We start from the raw sequence: 21,358 nt of genomic DNA, 5'->3' as shown, positions 1-21,358 counted from the left end.
ACAAAAACAAGCAATGGACAAAAGATTAAATTTAATAAATGGGGTTGGGAAAACTGGCTAGCCATATGCAGAAGGCTGAAACTGGATCCCTTCCTTACACCTTATACAAAAACTAACTCCAGATGGATTAAAGACTTAAGACCTAAAACCATAAAAACCTTAGAAGAGAACCTAGGCAATACCATTCAGGACATGGGGGCAAAGACTTCATGACTAAAGCAACAAAGGCCAAAACAGACTAATGGGATCTAATTAAACTAAAGAGCTTCTACACATCAAAGTACACAAGCAACCTACAGAATGGGAGAACATTTTTTGCAATCTATCCATCTGACAAATGACTAACATCCAGACTCTACAAAGAAATGTACAAGAAAAAAAAAACTCCATCAAAAAGGCAAAGGATATGAACAGACACTTCTCAAAGGAAGACATTTATGCATGCAGCCAACATGGAAAAAAGCTAATCATCACTAGTCATTACAGAAATGCAAATCAAAACCACACTGAGATACCATCTCACACCCGTTAGAATAGCAATCATTAAAAAGTCAGGAAACAACAGATGCTAGAGAGGATGCAGAGAAACAGGAACCCTTTTACACTTGGTGGGAGTGTAAATTAGTTTAACCATTATGGAAGACAGTGTGGCTTTTCCTCAAGGATCTAGAAATAGAAATACCATTTGACCCAGCAATTTCATTACTGGGTATATATCCAAAGGATTATAAATCATTCTATAAAGACACATGCACACATATGTTTACTGCAGCACTGTTTACAACAGCAAAGACTTGGGACCAACCCAAATGCCCATCAATGATAGACTGGATAAAGAAAATGTTGCACATATACACCATAATACTATGCAGCCATAAAAAAGGATGAGTTCATGTCCTTTGCAGGGACATGGATGAGGCTGGAAACCATCATTCTCAGCAAACTGACACAAGAACACACAACCAAACACTGCATGTTCTCTAAGTGGGAGCTGAACAATGAGAACACATGGACACAGGGAGGGGAACATCACACACGAGGGCCTGTTGGGAATGGAGGGCCAGGGGAGGAATAGCATTAGGAGAAATACCTAATGTAGGTGATAGGTTGATGGGTGTCGCAAACCACCAGAACACATGTATACCTATGTAACAAACCTGCAGGTTCTACACATGTACCCCAGAACTTAAAATATATATATATATATATATATATATATATAAAGTATGTATATATTATATATGTTTTATATATAACATATTTTATATATTTAATATATATTATATATATAACATATACACATAAAAGAATCCTAGTAACTGGCAAAATGGTCATACCTCATCATCTATTTACTTAAAACAGTAGAAACACTCCCCATTCCTTTTCAGCTAAACAACTAAAGATCTCACTTTGAAATTACTTTTTTTTTTTTTTTTTTTGAGGCGGAGTTTTGCTCTTGTACCCCAGGCTGGAGTGCAGTGGTGTGATCTTGGCTTACTGCAACCTAAGCCTCCAGGGTTCAAGTGATTCTCCTGTCTCAGCTTCATGAGTAGTTGGGATTACAAGCCTACCACCACACCAGGGTAATTTTTATATTTTCAGTAGAAGCAGGGTTTTACCATATTGGCCAAACTGGTCTCAAACTCCTGACCTCAGGTAATCCACCTGCCTCAGCCTTCGAAACTGCTGGGATTACAGGAGTGAGCCACTGCTCCATGCCAGTTGAAATTACTAATTTTAATCAGTTCAATGAAGTGGACAATCTGACTCTTCACAAGCCACGAAAATATTGAGAGCTTAGTAGACAACAGTAAGTAAACATTTAAAACTTGTTTTATTCTTAGGACTTCATTCCCCACCCAAATATATTTCATTCTCATATTGAATGTAAACACTTAAAGATGGATTTAACTATTTTTTGTCTCTAGAGCTAGGATTCCATGTTAAATTATATTTCACTACTCCCTAACTAGAAACATATTTTTCCCTGAGTAAGGGACATGTTGAGATTTAAATAAACTAGCACTTGACATGATACTGGGATTTCAGATTTTTAAAAAGATGCAGCGTTCACTTCCAATAATGGCAAAGTAGCACATATCAGACCAACCCTCTTGCTGATAGCAACTGCAAACTCTGAACAAAATACATTTTAGGAAAAACTGTAAAGGCACTGGAAAACAACTATAAACAGGTGGAAAGCAGAGAGAAGCTGACGCTTAAAAAGTGAACAGCACTGGCTCAGTGTCTCATTTTTAATAGTTTTGACTTGAGGGGGAAACAAAAGCCAAGTTTTGTTGGATAAGGATCAGAGGACAGAATATGGGGCGACCACAACAGCTGGAACATAAAGGGGGAACCCCCAGAAAAAGAGTGCAAAGAAGGGGCAGACTTTCTTCTGCCCAACCTCCGGTTGACTCCTGAACTATACACTTGCATGGGAAAGACTTCCAGCAGCACAGGTAAAGCTAAAACTACTGTGAAGAGATTTCAGCTGCTGCCACCTACAGGGTTTGGAGTTGGTGTTCAGCCAAGTTAACTGCATACTAAGACAACAATCAATTTTCTTCAGAAGTATGTAACAGAATCCAGGGTCTTTACTATAAGTCACTCATAATGAGCATGAGACAATCTATGCTACCTATACCAAATTTCAGAACTACTTAATGAATCTATTATTCTTAAATTCAGTTATAATATGCAAAAGGCTACTTAGCATTTAGTACTTTGTTAAGTTTCTCAGGACATGGCCATTTTAAACACCATAGATGCAACTTTATAATACTCTTTAAATAAAGTCATTTACCCAGCCAAGGAAAACACAGATTAAAGACTCCCTTATACTGTACTTCTCCAAAAGCATATGTTAAACATTTACTAGGTGTTTCTAAAATAGATGAAAGGATAATGACCTTTAAAATGCCTTAATATTGTCACATAACATGAAAATATACATTCAGGCCTACAAAAGAAATAAGAATATACACTAGAGGTAGTCATAAAAAAAAACTACAACCATCTCAACATGTACTCATAACAACCAACAAATGAATATTTAAGATGTTTATTTCAGTATCTTCATTCCCCATTGTAATACATTTGAATCCCCACGTAATATTTGAATCCTGTAAATAGACTCTCTTAATTTGGATAACTATATAATTACCCTTCAGAGTTATAGACAACAATGGAATCTTAAAAACCTCTTAAACACATAAATTCTACCCCTAAACTGCAAGATTTAGGGATTAAATAAAACAAGTGAGAGACCATTTTTGACTTACATTAGTTTGGTTTTTAGACAGCTGAATCTTATTTGAATGACTGACTTGTTTCCAATATGAAAACCAAATTAAAAATATCTTGATCACTTTGCTTCAAACACAACTGTTCACAGATCAAATTCTAGCTCCATCTGTGTAAAATTCAACTTTTCTGTATCAGAGAAAAAAGGCATTGAATCTTTCATGAACAGCATGAAAATATGAGTTGACGGAGATATTCCAGGATGCTACATTAAGTAGCTTTTTGTCTTACATATGAGCGCACTGAAACAAAATACTAAATTTATGTAAAATATAGATATAAGAGTATTCCATCTGTCCAAACCTATTAAATACCTTCCAAAAGTTTCATAATTCAGTCCTAGAAATTCTTGGAGCTGTGTGCATATCCTGTTCAGGAATGTGACTTCTACAGAAGCTCCCAGAAAATTTCAGAAAAAATATATATAATCTTCTAATTCAAAAGTTGATTGATTTGCCAAATGATGCAGCAAGATTTGCTTCTCTAAAAGCTTCTGATAAGGTCTGCAAGGGAAGAAATTTAGAATTAAAAACCAAATATTTGTGGGTCAGAAGAAAATTTAGGCAACCATCAATTCTTCACGTTGTTAATAATTACCGGATGTGCATGACAGACTCTAGCTATATCTTCACAGGATGCTCCATATTCCAAAGCAAGAGCAGCTTCATTTACCATTTCGCCTGCACCCTTTAAAATAACAAGCCAAGTAAATTTGCTTCCATGACAAAAACTACATGCTAATAGGATAGCAATGGTTAAGAGGAAGCTTTTATATCTTAAAATCGCCTTAAATCTGTTTCTGTATCAGTTGAAAGAAAGTCAGGAAAAACAACAGAAAAGGTGACACAGAAGAACCTGGGCTTTGGAGCCAAATGGCTTTCGATTCATAGCTACCATTTTCTACTTTACCCATTCACTGGTTCTGTGTGCTTCCTTCAGTTTCTTCACCTCAAAAATAACAGCATCTATCTCACAAAGCTGTTGTAAAAATAACAAAATGTATACTAAAGTGACACAGTGAGCACTCAAATATTCTATTCTCCCTATTGTTATATCAGATACAGGAGATACCTACAAGAAAGATACATACTGTAGCCTCATACTTTAGCCTCATACTTTTACCTTCCCTTAGGAGGTAACATTTGAGCTGAGACCTAAACAATAAGGAGCCAGCAATTCAAAGATATGGAGTCACAACAGTCTAAGCAGAGGGTACCTCAAGCACAAAGGCCCTAAAATTCAAACATTTGGCCTGTTGTGAAAATGAGAGAAGGTCCATGTGACACAGAATTAATCAGCAAAGGAGAGGAGAAAGAGAAGAGGTCAGAAACGTAGGCACAAACAGATTCAGTGAGGCCCTGTATGTAACAATCTGAAGTTGAAAAGCACCACTGGAGGACTTTAGGGGCATAATCTGGTGTATGTTTTAAAGAGAGAATCTTGGCTCCAGTATAGAAACCAGATGATACAGTGGGCAAGACTGTGAGAGTGCTGCTGGTATCCTTCTAGAAAAGATACACAGAGAGGCCGTATTCAAAAGTTTTGCTGGAAATGAGTAACGTCCGAATAATACCAGGTGGTTTACAATTAATAACAGCAATGCTTTCTAGAAATCTTAATGGATTTCTCTGCTTTCACGATACTCACTGGTCCGAGAATATGTGCTCCCAGTACTCTGTCGGTCGATTTCTGCCCAAGGATCTTCACCATGCCATCTGTGTCAGCATTTGTCTTAGCTCTGCTGTTAGCAGCAAACGGGAATTTCCCAACTTTGTACTCAATACCCTGTGAGAGACATAAAAAAAGAATCTAACGTAAGTGCTGGAAAAGTTCATTCCAATTTATAAAATCATCTACCATTTGTTCAGAAAATAAATCCCAAGAAGGCAACTGTACACAAAGTACATACAAGACCCAAAGGCTGGGTTAATGAACTATATCTTGGGCACAAATGCAAGCCAATACAAATGTCTGTCCATCTGGTTATATTTCAAAGCCAAATATAAAAGATCTGGAATTACTAGTTTTTTAAACACAGGCAACTTCTCCTCCTCTCAATTACTGCTGAAAAATCTGTGAACAATCTCTTCATAATGCTAACAACGGAAAAATATATAAGCTAAACAATGATATTTCACAGTTGTGAAATGTATTAATGTAATAAGATGCTGTTTCTCAACCACCAGCGTCACTGGCACAACTCACACACTAGCGTAAAACCACCCACGTTCAGATTTACCTCTTCTTTCAACTGCTCTTCTGATTTGCCAACCCAAGCAACTTCAGGGTGTGTATAAATCACTGACGGCACACAATTGTAGTCAATGTGCACAGCACCACCAGCCATTCCTTCAACACAGATAATGCCTTCATCCTCTGCTTTGTGAGCCAGCATTGGACCAGCAACTACATCACCAATAGCATAGATACTACCACAGAAATCAAAAGAATCAAAATGAATTTCTGAAATCACAGCTACTGATCTTCAGTTACATCATGGTAACAAAAGTTTCCAGTAAATAAGTCACCAAAAAATAAATCAAATGCAGCTCTTCAAAAATCTACGAATTCACCTTCTCATCTTTGAGTAAAACTTCAATTATTTTTTGATTTTACATTTTGTAAGTTTACTATCCTTCTCCAAAGCCAATACATATTTTAAGCATAATAAGTCTTACTTTTCAAAATACTGTTTGAAATCAATTTTAAAATTGCTGAAAAAACAGACAATTGTCCAACTTACTTTGGAATTTTAGATTGGAATCTGGTATTAACTGGAATTCTACCTTTGGGATCTAGTTCAATTCCCAGCTCTTCTAGTCCCAAATTCTTAGTAAAGGGTCGTCGGCCAATGCAAACTAAGAGTACATCACAAGTGATAACTTCAGCTTTACCACCAGAAGCAGCTTCAATACTAGATAACAAACAGTACATAAATGTTAAATACACACCTACATAAATTGATAAAAATTTAAGATCAGAAATTTCTCAAGCGTTGATGACATTTTTAACAATTATTTGATTGTAAACGGAAGCGTCAGACAATGAAAGAGATCTATCATAAAATCTCACAAAAAACAGAGAATAACAAAACAGCAGTTAAGAATATAGGTCTTTGAGTCACAAAAATCCAAATTTAAGTACTGACTGCCACCCACTAGCTGTGTGATATTAAGCAAGTTAATCAGTAAACTATTTCAACACTATTAACTATTTAAGTATTTTAAAACTAATTAAGTTAAATACCATTAAAGTATTTAATCAGTAGAGTGCCACACATATAGTAAGCAATCTTTTATTATTGATTTCCCCATATATGTGTGTAAAAATGGTGATTTAATTTACTGAATATTGGGAAATTAAATTTTTCTGAAAATACTATAAAAAGGTACATTACAACAATGAGAATATTGGATCAATCTTTCTATAGCATTAACCTAATCATGAATTTCAACGTGCTAAGGCAATCATCTGATTAGCGACTGAGTTATATTAAGCAATATAATGACCTTATGCTAGAAAAAAACCCTGTATTTGCTTAGCTGATTTTGAAACTTGAGTATTTTGCTTACAGAAACAGACAGGGATGATATATACTTACGAAACATCAATTTTTCCATCTGACTTCTTGGTAGCACCAGTAACCTTTGTATTCAATTTAAATTTAAACCCCTGTTTCTGAAGGATGCGTTGAAAGTTTTTAGATATCTCCATATCAATTCCAACTCCACCTACATGACCTAAAAATTCAACTGCTGTGACATCTGCACCAAGTCTTTGCCAAACTGAACCCTGCAAATAATTAAAAAACCCCAATAATCATAAAAGTTTCTATAGCAAATGTTTACTAAATCACCTTAATACTTTATGGCAAAGTATTTTCTTCTTTCACTAGTATGTTCCTATGAGAAGCTTGAGGTTTAAAATTAACCCTGTGTTAAATATGTATAACTTCATACATTTATTAACTTATTCATTCACCATTTGTTGAACATCTTCTACAAACTAGCAAAATTTTAGCTTCTAGGCATATATTAGTGAACAAAGCAAAAATCTCTGTTCTCAGGGACCTTATATTCTGGTAGGGGACATGGACAAATATGTAAAATTCATGTCAGAAAATAAAGTGCTACAAGAACGATAAAACAGGAAGTAGAACTGGGACTACTGCTTACTAGGATTACTATTTTAAATAGCACAGTTGGGGAAAGCCTCACTAGGAGTAACGTGCACAAAACTTGAAGGAGTGAGGCAATGAACTACCCAGTTAACTGGGGAAAGAGTGTTGTTCTAGGCATCTAGGCAGACGGAAACAGCAAGTACAAAGGTCTTGAGGAAAAGGAAGTAGGCCACTAATCACTGATGTTTGCAGAATATTAAACTGGCTTCTTATTTTCTTTTCTCAACAAAGGAAAAATCTTTACTTTTGCATTCAAATTATAATTTGAACTGAATGCTAGTTTATTTGAACATTTTGACAATTAGAATAACTTCTAAACAATTACGTATTAAACTATACATAACAGGCAAGATAAACTAATTTCACAGCATTAAATATGAAAAACTATGAACATATCCTTTGCAAGAATGTGTATTAAAATCATCTGGTAATTCAAATGAACTATACAAGTTTACCTTCCCTAAATTAGGTATGTGCATTCATTTTAAAAATCTCATGAATTTCTGGTATGAAGACTGAGTTAACTAGAGGCAATACAGTGACACTAAAAATTTACCAATATGTACATACAAAAGTTAACTGAAAATGGACCATGGACCTAAATGTAAAACCCAACACTATGAAACTTCTAGAAGAACACCTAGGAGAAGAAATCCTAGAATTGATTTCTTTGATATAACACCAAAAGCACAATCCATAAGAGAAAAATGATAAACTGGACTTCATCAAAATTAGAAGCTCTTAGATAAAATTGAAAACACAAAAACAGAAGCCACAAACTGGGAAAAAAATTTACAAAACTTCTATCTGATAAGGGATTTATAACCAAAATATATAAAGATTTCTCCAAACTCAACAAAAAGAAAAATTCAATAAAAAATGGACAAATGTTTGAAGAAGGAAGATATAGAGATGGCAAATAAGTACATTAAAAAATGCTCAACACTGTAAGTCACTAGAGAAATCTAAGTTAAAATCACAACGAACTAAATTCAACAACACATTAAAAAGATCAAGTGGTATTCATCCCAGAGACACAAGGATGATTCAACAGATGTAAATCAATAAACATGATTCATCTCATTAACAGAACCAAGAACAGAAACCATATGATCATTTCAATAGATGCTGAAAAAGCCTTTGATAAAATTTAACATCTCTTCATGATAAAAACCCTAAAACAACTGGGTATGGAAGGGACACATCTCAAAATAATAAGACAAACATCATACCGAACAAGGAAGAACTAAAGGCCTTTCCTCTAAGATCTGGAACAATACAAGAATGCTCATTCTTCATCACTTTTATTCAACACAATACTGGAAGTCCTGGCCTCCACAATTATAGAAGAGAAAGAAACAAAGGGCAAATTGGAAAGGAAGAAGTCAAATTAATCTTTTGTGCAAACTATGTGATCCTGTATTTAGAAAAACCTAAAGACTACACCAAAAAACTATTAAGCTTACAAACTAATCCAGTCAAGTTGCAGGATACAAAATCAACATACAAAACTCAGTAGCAATTATATACACCAATACTAGACAATCTACAAATAAAAAAAAAAAGCAATCGCATTTACAATAGCTATAAAGAATATAAAATACCTACAAATCAATTTAGTCAAAGATATGAAAGATCTATACAATAAAAAACTTTAAAAACACTGACAAAACAAATTGAAGAAGACACAAAAAATCGTTCATGTTCATGGATCAGGAACATTAAAATCATTAAAATGACAATATTATCCAAAGTAATTTACAGATTCAATGCAATCCCTATCAAACTACCAATGACATTCTTCAACTGCCAAAGTAAACCAGAACAAAAAGAACAAAGCTGGACGCATCATATTACCCGACTTCAAAATTTACTAAAAAGCCGTAGTAATCAAAACAGCATAGTACTGGCATAAAAAGACATATAGACCAATGGAACTGAGTTAAAAAAATATAAATCCACACATTTCAGCTACCTCATTTTCAACACAATGGGGAAAACGCAATCTCAACAATAAATGGTGCTGGGAAAACTGGATAATCGTACGCAGAAGAATGAAACTACACCCCTATCTTTCACCATATACAAAAGTTAAATCAAAATGGATTAAAGACTTAAATCTAAAATCTGAAACTATGAAACTACTGGAAAAAACACTGGAGAAATACTCCAGGACACTGGTCTGGGCAAAGACTTATTGTATAAGACCTCAAAAGCACAAGCAACTGAAGCAAAAACAGACAAATGGGATTACATTAAATTAAAAAGCTTTTGCACAGCAGAAGAAACAATCCACAAAGACACAACCCACAGAATGGGAGAAAATATTTGCAAACTATCCATCTGACAAGGGATTAATCAGAATATATAAGGAGCACAAAAGCAATCCAATTTTAAAATGCACACCAGAAGTGAATAGACATTTCTCAAAACAAGGCTTTCAAATGACCAACAGATGAAAAAATGTCCAACATTATTAATCACCAGAAATGCAAATCAAAATCACACTGAGCTACCATCTCACCCCAGTTAAAACGGCTTTTATCAAAAAGATGGTAGTAACAAATGCTGTTAAATATGTGGAGAAAGGAGAACCCTCATATACTGTTACTGGGAACATAAGTTAGTACAGCCAGTATGGAAAACAGTGTGAAGATTCCTCAAAAAACTAAAAATAGAACAGTATAAGCCAGCAATTCCACTACTGGATATATAACCAAAAGAAAGGAAATCAATATATTGAAGGGATATATGCACTCTATGTTTACTGCAGCACTATTCACAATAGCTAAGATACAGAATAAATTCAAATGTCCACCAGCAAACAAAGACAAAATGTGGTAAATATACACAATGGATTATTCAACCATAAAAAAAAAAATGAAATTCTGTCATTTACAACAACATAGATGGAACTGGAGGACAGTATGTTAAACAAAATAAGCTAGGCAAAGAAAAACAAATATTGCATGTTCTAATATGTGGGAGCTTAAAAAAAAAAAAAAAAAAAACCTGAACTCATGGAGAGAGCAAAATGATGGTTATCAGAGGCAGGGAAGGCTAGGGGGAGAAGAGGGATGAAGAAAGGTTGATTAATGAGTACAAATATACAATCAGACAGAAGAAATAAGACCTGGTGTTAATCAGTAGGGTTGACTATAGCTAACATTAATCAATTATACATTTCAAAATAGCTAGAAGAGAGTAAATCAATGCTCCTAGCATAAAGAAAAATGTTTGAGGTGATGGATATTACCCTGATTTAATTATATGAATATCACATGTACCTTGAAAAAAGTACATATATTATGTAGCAATTTAAAAAATAAAAATGGGGGAAAAACCCACAATGAGTTACTACTACACAACCACTAGAACAGCTCAATTAAAAAAAAAAAAATGACAATACCAAGTACCAGTGAGAAAGTGGAGCAAAAGAAATTTACACTGCTGGTGGGACTGTATGGAAAAAGGTGTAACTGTGCTCCTTGAAAAGTTAAAATAATTATCATATGATCCAACAATTACAACACAACTAGGTATATACTCAAGAGAAATGAAAACACAAATCCACAAAAAAACTTGTAAAAATAGACATAGCAGTGTCATTCATAATAGTCCAAAAGTAGAAACAACCCAAATGTCCATCCCTGATAAATGGATAAACAAAATGTACCATATCCAGAGAATGGGATATTCAGCCATACAAAGAAAAAGTATACACACATGCTACAACTTGGATGAACCATAAGAACATTATCCTATGTAAAGAGATCAGACACAAAATAATACATATTGCATAATTCCATTTATATGAAATGTCCAGAATAGGCAAATTCATAGACACAGTAGAATCAGTGGTTTCCAAGGGCTGAGCAGAGGGAGAAATGGAGAATGACTGCTAATGGGTACCAAGTTTGTTTTAGGGTTATGAAAATGTCCTAGAGTTAGATAACTCCATATAACTTTGTGAATATACTAAAAACCATTGAATTGTACATTTTAAATGGGTGAACCGGTATGTGAATTATCTCTCAATAAAGCTGTTTAAAAAGGAAACCAAAAAAAGGACCCACTCGTGGAAACTGAAATAGAAATAAACAGAGGAGAAATAATGGGAGTGTGGAAATGATAAGAAACATCATCTTGGAGTCTAATTCCAAGTAGGGAGTGATGAGCACAGACAAGTGCCCTACTCTTTAGGAAAACTGGTTTCAAAATACAGACAGAAAAACTCAACAGCATCTACCACTTTTTTAGAGCTTACTAGACGCCAGGCACTGTATTAAGTGTTTTAAATGTATTAAATCCCAGCAACAGTCCTGTAAAGTTAGTTATTTTTATTCCCCTTTTGATGACAAACTAGTTCAGGGTGGCTCATTAACTTAACAAGAACATAAGTCAGTAAGAGGCACAGTTGAAATTCAAATTTAAATCTGTTCAATTCTAAAACATATGTTCTTTAATACTAAACTGGAATGGAAGAAGGCAAAATATAAAAAATAAAAATACAGTTATGTAAATAATCTTTACAAGATAAACAGATATGGCTACTCTGCAAATTAATTCTCAGTAAGTTTAAATTTTTAAAAAGACATGTAAAAACTAATTCAATACAGTAACAGATACCTAAATCACTGTGTCAAAGGACTCAAGTCTTATAAAAAAAACCTAAACTGAAAGTGCTGAGATGAAGAAATACAATTATTGCTTGGAGACGGTATCATAATGGCCAACAAAAGAAGGCAATTATTATTCCTTTTTTCTGGTTTTATCCACCTATAAGAACAATTTTCAAAGTAGGATGAACAGAAGAAATATTGTTAACCAAGAGGCAAGGCCCAAGATAAGAACTGGTCATTTTTAAAGAGTTAACTCCCCCATCAACCCAATTAAGAGTTTGACAATATAGGCACTCTCAGTGAACTCTGGGAACTTAGCACAGGGGAACTGCTAAAAGGTGGCAGACCAGCAAATATGCCTGAATTTTTTAAAATGGAAGTAATTCTGCTAAATAGTAGACGACATTATTGACATTATTAATCAGCTGGTTTCACAATCATTGGACACTACCACAAGTGTTCCAAACAGGTCACGTAAACTACTCTTACTTTCTGAAGGGTTTCTGGACTGGTGAATGTAGTATATTTTGTTATCAGCAAGATGTTAAAAAAAAAATTAAGAAAATCTCATGACATCCTTGCAGATGCAATGGAGAAATGAAGATGAATAAATATCAAAGCTGTTTATAACTGGTTAAAGACTCTACGGTCAGATGGCTTTCCGTATTTCATCCTGGCCAAAAATTTGTACTGATGACATGAATGACAATGGAAGTTTGCTTAACCAAGATTAGATAAAATCAGATGATGGACCGCATGCCTTAATTGTCATACTTCCAAAATTTATGAACTATGAAAAGTAAAAGCAGTTATGTATAAGAATGACAGAATCAAGACTAAGATATAGATTGGAATATGAGTGCAAGTGAACAAGGTTAAATTAAAGCAAGAATAAAGGTTCAAAGTCCCTCCCTTATTTAGGTTTAAAAAAATCAGAATTAAATGCAAAAAAAAATGTAGTTTTTATCAGACCACGGGCTCAATGTCTACTTTAAAAAAAAAACAAGAAAGTTTAAAGGATTACATTATAAGAAGTATGCCATGCATATCAAAAGAAGTACTCTCTGCAACCCAGAACATTATGTTTAGATTACAAGTCTTGATGGACTAGCAGGATCAACGGTTGATGAGAAAATAACAGATCTAGTATTTATGACACCTAAGTACTAAACATTACGAAAAGCAATGGAGATTTAAATATGAATTAAAAACTCGGTCCTGCCTTCAAGGAGCTTTGGTCTTATAGGAAAGTCAGCTATAAACAAACAAATGCAATGTATAATTATTAGTGGGTGCTATGGAAATGTAGATACATTATACTAAGGATGCAAAAAATGAAAGACTTGATCTTTCTTAGAATAAAGAATTCTTCACTAAAAAGGTAACTTATAAGCTGATTTTTGTTTTTCAGGTTTTTCAGTCTCACTCTGTTGCCCAGGCTGGAGTGCAGTGGCATGATCCCAGCTCACTACAGCCTCAAACTCCTAGGCTCAAGTGTTCTCCCATCTCAGGCTCCTGAGTAGCTGGGTCTACATGTACACGCCACCATGCCTGCTAATTTTTTTTTTATTTTTTGTAGAGATGGGGTCTCACATTGTTACCCAGGCTGGTCTCAAACTCCTGGGTTCAAGCAATCTGCATGCCTCAGCCTTCCAAAAGGCTGGGATTACAGGCATGAGCCACCATGCCCAGCCTAAGCTGATTTTTGAAAGGTTTTTATTCAATCAACAAATGAGCAATAAGAATAAAAGCTAATATGTAAGTACCTGTATGTATCAGCTACTGTGCTACAGGCTAAAGACAGTGAATCAAACAGCCATGATCTCTGCCCTCTTAGAGTTTATGATTTAATGAGAGAGAGACAAGAGAACAGGTACAGGTTGTGTATCTCCTAAGCAAAATGCTTGGGACCAGAGTGTTTCAAATTCTGAATATTTTCCCAGATATTGGAAAATTTGCATTATATACTTGCTCAGTTGAGCATTCCCAATTTGAAATCTGAAGTGCTCCAATGAGCATTTCCTTAGTGTCATAATGACAGAAAGTTTCAGATTTTGGAGCATTTTAGATTTTTGATTTTCAGATTTGGGATGTTCAACTTTTAATGCCAAGAAAGTAAGATAAATACTGTAAGAAACACAAGTATAGGGTGCAATGGAACACTCAACAAGAATACCTAAAGACATCTAGGGTAGTCAGGGAGGGGCTCTCAAGAGTGCAACAACTGGTAGAGAGAAGAAATATTACAAACAGAGGAAAGTCTACAGATAAGACCAAGGAACTTGGCTTGTTCAGGAACTGTTATTTCAATATACTAGTATGTGGTTTGAAACAGCTAGAGAAATAAGCGATAGAAAAAAGGCTAGAGAAATAAGCTGATGCCACATCACGCTAGTCTTTAAACAGCAAAGAGTTTGAATTTATCCTAACAGTAATAGTAAGCCATTAAAGGGTGTTAAGCAGAGAAGGAACATGGCTAAATCTGTGTTATAGAAAAATCACTGTAGCCACAATGAGGATTAGACAAAGGTGAAAGAAACCAGAAGACCTAGGGCAAGACATGATGCTGGCCTGAACTAGTATCTAAACAGATGAATAAAGAGAAGTAAATATAAAGTGTGTGTGTGTGTGTGTGTGTGTGTGTGTGTGTGTGTGTGTGTGTGTGTGTGTGTGTACACGCGCGCACACATGCACGCACATCTTAGGACTCACTGACTGAGTGAAATGGTGGGGGAGGGGACAGGAGAAATCATGTGTTAGTCCCAAACTTCTTGCTTTGACCTTTATGTAGACAGCAGTACCCACCCACTGAGATGGGAAATGCCAGAAGAGAAATAGGTTTGGGTTTGTTTGAGGTGAGGGGTGGGGAGTAGGACGGGGATAGAAAGGTTAAGTCGTTCATTTAGTGAACAGAATACTTGTAAGACTCACAGGTAGACATTCAGGTATAAAAGTCTGGAGGCAAAGAGAAAGGATCAGGCTGCAGACACCTGTAGTCCTTGGGTAACTGAGGTGAGAGTGAAGAGAATATTCTGTAGAAAGGCAAAAAATGTCTAGGACAGAACCCTAAGATAGAATCTAGAGTAATATTAACAATTAAAGGGATCCTAAGAAAGTGGAACTTGCATAATATGGAGAATTCAGCCCAAAGAATAGATGGAAAACTGGAAGAATACGGATTCAGAGACAGTAGGGAAAGAGTTTCAAAGGCAAGAAAATCAACAATGCTAATTAATTACTGTCAAATAAAGCAGTGAAGAAATCAGTCCACCAGATTAAGCAATAAATGCATTTATGTCCTTAAAGCAATTTATTGGCACAAACCATACAATGAGGAGTGAGTGGAAGCTGATGAAATAAAGCATGGACTCTTGAGAAGCTAGGTTTTGAAGGGAAAGTGAGAAGGAAACTGGTCACTGAAGGAGGACATAGGACCAAGGGAAGGCTTATTAATGTGCACACAAGCCAGTGTGATGAGTGCAAATGCATCTGAGCATGTGTATGGTACACAGGTGCACACACGGAGGCAAGCAGAATTGTAAATGAGAAGGAAGCAGAAGTAGAAAAGAGTTTGAAGACTGAAAAATACAAGAATAAACATCACAAAACCAACTCACTGAAAAGGCAGATGATGTGTTACCAAGCACAAGTAAAGGGATTAGCCTTAGGGAAAAACTGCATTTCCATGGTAATAGGAGAGATAATCAAAAGGACAGGTTTAACAGGTAAAAGAGTTTTCAAATTTAGGGCATCAACTTGAGGAAATTCTCATCTGATGATTTCTCTTTTATGTAATATTTAGGACACAAGGTCATCCATAGGCAGAGAAGACAGTATACAAGCAGAGATTTGAGCAGAAAACGAAATGGCCATTGCAGAGACCAGGACAGTGTACCATCTTAGGAAATAATAAATTATCGGCAAGGCTGAGGTTCCTGTTGAGGTTTGTGCCAAGAATTTACACAAATACCAATGTATAGGGTGTTTTTTTCTCTAGGTGTGGTCAACAGCCTGGAAATAGCATAAAAAAGGCAGACTCCTGCATTCAAACAGGACTAGAGTTTTGCCAAGGAGATATGGCAGAACAGTGAGGCAAGTAACTCAAGGACATCTGTAAGAATGTGGCTAATGTGATGGACTATGGCATCGAAGCTGATCAGGAAGGCTGTTAAGACCGGAAAGGACAGATTGCAAAAAAGCAGATCTATGGACTAGAAAGCCTAAAAAAGGATACAAACACTAGGAATAACTAAGTAAAAGCAGACAGGAGGTCACAGTTAGATAATAAAAATCTGAATTTATTATTTCAGAAGTAGAGCAATTCCTGATGGCTCTAAAATGAAAGGAGGTCATTGGAAATGTGTGGAAAGCTGCCAGATGGACAAGAAGGGAGGACAAGGCAGACACAAGGTCTAAAATAACATGGTGTTCACAGAAATGCAAGTAGTCTGACATTTCTAAAACCTAAGTTAAGAGGCATCAAGATGAGGACAGAGAAGGGAAGAGCCAAATCATGTATGTCATGGTAAAAAGAATCATCTTTATCTGGAATACAATTTGCTCAGCATGAAAGCTATCCTCAAATATCTGAAGGGCTGTTGCATTAAAAAAGAATCAGATAACTTCTAGGAAACAGGAAGGGTGGAAGGTACAAGGAAACAGACTAAAACAGAACAGTCTAATGAGTGAATACATAAATAGGTTGTCTTGGAAAAAAACAAAAGTAAACTCTTTATTACTAAGTATTTAAGCAAAACTTAATGCTGATCAGCCTATAATGTTATACAAAGAATCAAAAAGGGGACCGTTAAGTCCCTTCCAACTCCGAGGAGGAAATAAGAGGCGGAAAGACAACACTTACCAATTCTACACCTATTACTCCTGCACCAATAACAACCATCTTTTCTGGAACTTTTTTTAAAGATAAAGCACCTGTAGATGATACTATTGTATCTTCATCAATCTGTAAGAAAAACAAAAGATATAATCAAAATAACTTTAAAAAACCCTAGTATAGTCGACCCTCCATATCCATGGGTTCTGAATTTGCAGATTTTTAACCAACCAGGTGAATTGAAAATATTCAGAAAAAAATCGATGGTTGCATCTATACTGAACAGGTACAGATGGTTTTCTTGTCATTATTCCCTAAACAATACAGTGTAAGAACTACCGGCATAGCATTTACAATGTATTAGGTATTATAAGTAACCTAGAGAGGATTTAAAGTATACAGGAGGACAGATGCAAATTATATGCAAATACGATGTCATTTTATGCAAGGCACTTGAGTATGTGCAGGTTTTGGTAACCAAGGGGGGTCCTGAAACCAATCCTCCACAAATATGAAGAGACAAGTGTATTTATAAACTGTGATCTCAGTAGAATCACTAAAACTACGAAGTCATTTTATTTGTTTTGAGGTATCTATATATCCAATTTCATCAAATCCCATTGAAAATGCTAACTTTAAATTTTATCATTCAATATTCGAAAACGCAACAGTCAATTTTAACTTCATACTGCAATCAAACATATCTTAATATTCCATATCTAGTCAAAATCATTGCAGAATAAAGACAGGAAACTTCCCAAAGCTGAATGACCATTAAAATATTGTATTTCAGTCAGAAATTTCTCAAAGTTCACAAATAGCACACATAATTTACAAAACGCGTTTCTTAAGAAAAGTTGTAATGGTTGTAAATGATAAAGCATAAATACCGTGATTCCAGGAAAAGGAGTAACTTCTGAACCCGTAGCTATAAGAATGTTCTTTGTATCAATAACTTGAGTGCTGCCATCAGCTTTCGTAGCAGTGACTTGATTTTTGCCAGTTATCTTTCCATATCCATTGACATGAACAACCTTTACGAAATAACGTTTAATAATTCACAAAGTTTAAAGTAATTTGTTTGATAAATCATTCGAAGGCAAAATACTCTGTAAATAATTTATCTAAAACAAAAGGCTTCATTACTTAGTAATGCTACACATGGTGCAGCAAAAAATCTGTGATACATGTCGGGGAAATCTATTTCAGATTAGCAAACTACTTTAAATTAAATAAATATCCTGCTGTAGCCGAGTTCAAATATTATCACTCTGTAATGCAAAGTTTAATGTGCATTCAAAGTAAAGCAGAAATCTGAATATTAAACACTGACCTTATTCTGTTTGAATAAGTGGGCAATTCCACCTGTTAAAGCTTTTACTGCAGTACTCTTCTGCTCCATCATCTTGTCCAAATTTAAGCGAACTTCAGACACTGTAATTCGTTAAATTAATCTTTAGTCCGCTAAATTACTGTAGCAATAGTGTTTTTCACACACCAAAAACTGAAAAATTTCAACCTAATTCTTATAAAAGGCAGTATTAAAGTTTCAAAATGTAATAACATATAATTATAGCTGACAAAAGGTCAACATCATTCTATCACAAAAACAGAACCTATCAAACACTGTAAAATGTCTACCTTGAGTAAAAATGCAGTTCAAAATAAAATATTATATCCCACTGTGATAACATATCCTCTGAATACCTTATGATGGTTATAAGTCTGGAAGATATATAAGTAGAAACGACAAAATCAAACATCATCTGAAATTTTAAATAAAGGAAGTTTCATGAAATAAAACAAAAAATACACATTTAAAAATTTCAAATACAAAAGTTTAATATTAAAAAGTTTAATCACCCAGGTTTTAATCGCTCATTCAACTCAGAAGAGAACTCTAAAGCAACAGTATTCAGCAACAATGCTCATCTCAAACTTGAGAGGTAAGAAGAGTGTCTTAGAAAGCACCTCGTGTAACAACAAACACATGTGTTAGAGATAAGGAAAAAGAGACTCTGAGAGATTTCTGATTTACCTGAGGTCACAGAGCTAGGATATAAAAGCCTTGCCTACAATACAGGTCTCCTTACTATCCCTAGCTCTTCTTTCTTTACATCATTCCAATTTTCATCTAGTTTGATATTCTATTTGCTTTAGTGTATAAACATCATCTCTATTCCCAATGGATTGCCTACAAACAACCCCTCAAATGTACCTCTGTAAAGAAACAAATGAAGGAAAAGTAACAACCCAAGTATGACTGGGTCCCGCCCAGAAGACACTACCTTTCTGGAAGTATCTAACAACAACAATAATTGGAGACAAAAGATCAAAACAGCTCAAAAAGTATGTCAGGATACAAGATATGTTATGAAATGTCCTCCTCCTTTTCCGCTATGTCTCACTCTTTCTCTCCTCTAATTTTTCTACTATCAACAGCTTAAGTGGGCCTCCCTTCCTTCTTCTATCTCCCCACAGTACTCAGGAATCCAGCCTTCTCAGTGATCTCCAGGTTTCAGGGAAATGAAAACTGACTCTTCCAAAACACATAAAGGCAAACTTCCAGAAAAAGTTAGCAAAGGAACAGAACATGTAATGGTAGAAACCTGGGTTTGCAAGGTTAGGCCTAGTTAGTACCTGGCTGGGAGAAATCTGGATTTAGGTCTTGTTTTATAAGTAAATCTCTTCACATTTTTGAGATTCTTTATTTTACTCCTTCTTCACTCAACATCTATATACATAGATTAGACACATTTAAGTCTTTGGTCAGAAAAGCCAAGTCAAGCAGTCTGGTAATATCATAAAAGTATACTTACTTTCAATTCCTCTAGATGCAAAATCTTTTCCATGGGCCATATGGTAATAATGAGAGTTGTTCAATAAAGCCTAAAGGAAATTAAAAAGATTATCAAATATTCATAAGCAGACTTCAAATAATCAAAAAGCACTTATGAAATGATATTCTCTTTCAAATGTTGTCACCACAAAAATGGTAAGTACTGTGGTGCTGAATATGTTAATTCACTTGACTATACTATTCCACATTATATTCATAAATCATAACACCACTTTGTATGCCAAATTACAATTGTAATTTGTCAATTTACAATAAAAATTTAAAAAGAAGTTAAAGGGCTGGGCGCGGTGGCTCAAGCCTGTAATCCCAGCACTTTGGGAGGCTGAGGCGGGTGGATCACGAGGTCAAGAGATCGAGACCAACCTGGTCAACATGGTGAAACCCCGTCTCTACTAAAAAAATACAAAAAATTAGCTGGGCATGGTGACGCGTGTCTGTAGTCCAGCTACTCAGGAGGCTGGGGCAGGAGAATTGCCTGAACCCAGGAGGCGGAGGTTGCAGTGAGCCGAGATCACGCCATTGCACTCCAGCCTGGGTAACAAGAGCGAAACTCCGTCCCAAAAAAAAAAATTAATAAATAAAATAAAAAAAAAATAAAAAGAAGTTAAAAAAAAGACATGGCATTCTCTACGTGGAATAGTATATGGAACTACACCAATTCAGTTTCTCTTACTAATCAAAGATAAACAATAATGATGTGAAAAACAGTCAACAAACAATAATGAAAAAGACATTTTTACTTTCTTTAAAAGTAAAGGCGTTAAGTACACACGTCAGGGTGGCAGGTGAAAAAGGCAGTCATGTTTATATACATAAAGGACCTAAAAGAACAATTTACCATCTATTATCTGTTACACTGGTGAAGGAAAGGTAAAGAGAAAAAAACTAGAACATTAGAGTCTGTTTGAATGGAGAGCTAGGCATTCTGAGACAAGGAAGCTATTTCAGGAACGTGTGGCAGACTAGTGAAAGCAATCTTTAAGTTTTACAGAAGAAAAATGTGTTTCTTATCATCTTTTTTTTTTCTGTGTGAAATGTGTGCCACAACTTGGATTGTTTTTTAACAACAGTATTTGTCTAATCTAGTCTCAATCCATACTTCTAGCTGGTTGCTAGCCAAAAACCTCTGCACTGTACAAAACATAGGCTCACCTTTGAAGGAATACAACCAACATTCAAGCACGTTCCACCAAGTGTTTCATTTTTCTCAATGCAGACTGTCTACAACCAAAGAAAACATTATTTAACTGCACATAACCTCAATGTTTCAGATCACTAAAATTCCAAATATATCTGCTGTAATTTTCTACAAAACAAGCTATTCAGGCTGTGTTTTACAGAGACTAAAATATATTGTCCTTTATAATTTGTCATTTGAATAATGAAACTCTTTTGGGCTAATCCACAAGTGAATTACTCTAAAAGACATTTTTGTTTGCTTAACATTACCAAATATATGTTTTTAGTTCTGTCACTGTATCTTCCAAAGTGTGATTAGAAGCCAAAATGAAAAGTACTGGGAAGAGAAGAAAAATAATAGATTTCACTCTCCCTTC

General features: G+C 35.1%; 1 protein-coding gene across 1 annotated transcript in view; it reads right to left on the bottom strand.

The window, feature by feature from the left end:
• Window positions 1–3,045: 3,045 nt before the first annotated feature.
• The window catches only part of DLD (dihydrolipoamide dehydrogenase), a 29,103-nt gene continuing 10,790 nt past the window's right edge, over window positions 3,046–21,358 (bottom strand). Inside the window, exons 4-14 of the mRNA XM_017546832.2 lie at window positions 20,955–21,023; window positions 19,762–19,831; window positions 18,276–18,376; window positions 17,833–17,976; window positions 16,970–17,071; window positions 6,908–7,098; window positions 6,050–6,220; window positions 5,546–5,735; window positions 4,954–5,091; window positions 3,904–3,993; window positions 3,046–3,809 (exon numbers count right to left, since the gene is read on the bottom strand). Of these exons, the coding sequence (XP_017402321.1) occupies window positions 3,744–3,809; window positions 3,904–3,993; window positions 4,954–5,091; window positions 5,546–5,735; window positions 6,050–6,220; window positions 6,908–7,098; window positions 16,970–17,071; window positions 17,833–17,976; window positions 18,276–18,376; window positions 19,762–19,831; window positions 20,955–21,023 (1,332 nt within the window). The 3' untranslated portion in view covers window positions 3,046–3,743. The remainder of the gene's footprint in view (window positions 3,810–3,903; window positions 3,994–4,953; window positions 5,092–5,545; window positions 5,736–6,049; window positions 6,221–6,907; window positions 7,099–16,969; window positions 17,072–17,832; window positions 17,977–18,275; window positions 18,377–19,761; window positions 19,832–20,954; window positions 21,024–21,358) is intronic.

Source organism: Cebus imitator, unplaced genomic scaffold (genome assembly GCF_001604975.1).
Source record: "Cebus imitator isolate Cc_AM_T3 unplaced genomic scaffold, Cebus_imitator-1.0 Scaffold192, whole genome shotgun sequence".
NCBI classification, from domain to species: Eukaryota; Metazoa; Chordata; class Mammalia; order Primates; family Cebidae; genus Cebus; species Cebus imitator.
Note: the sequence above shows the minus strand (reverse complement) of the source record. Positions and strands in the feature narration are given on the sequence as shown.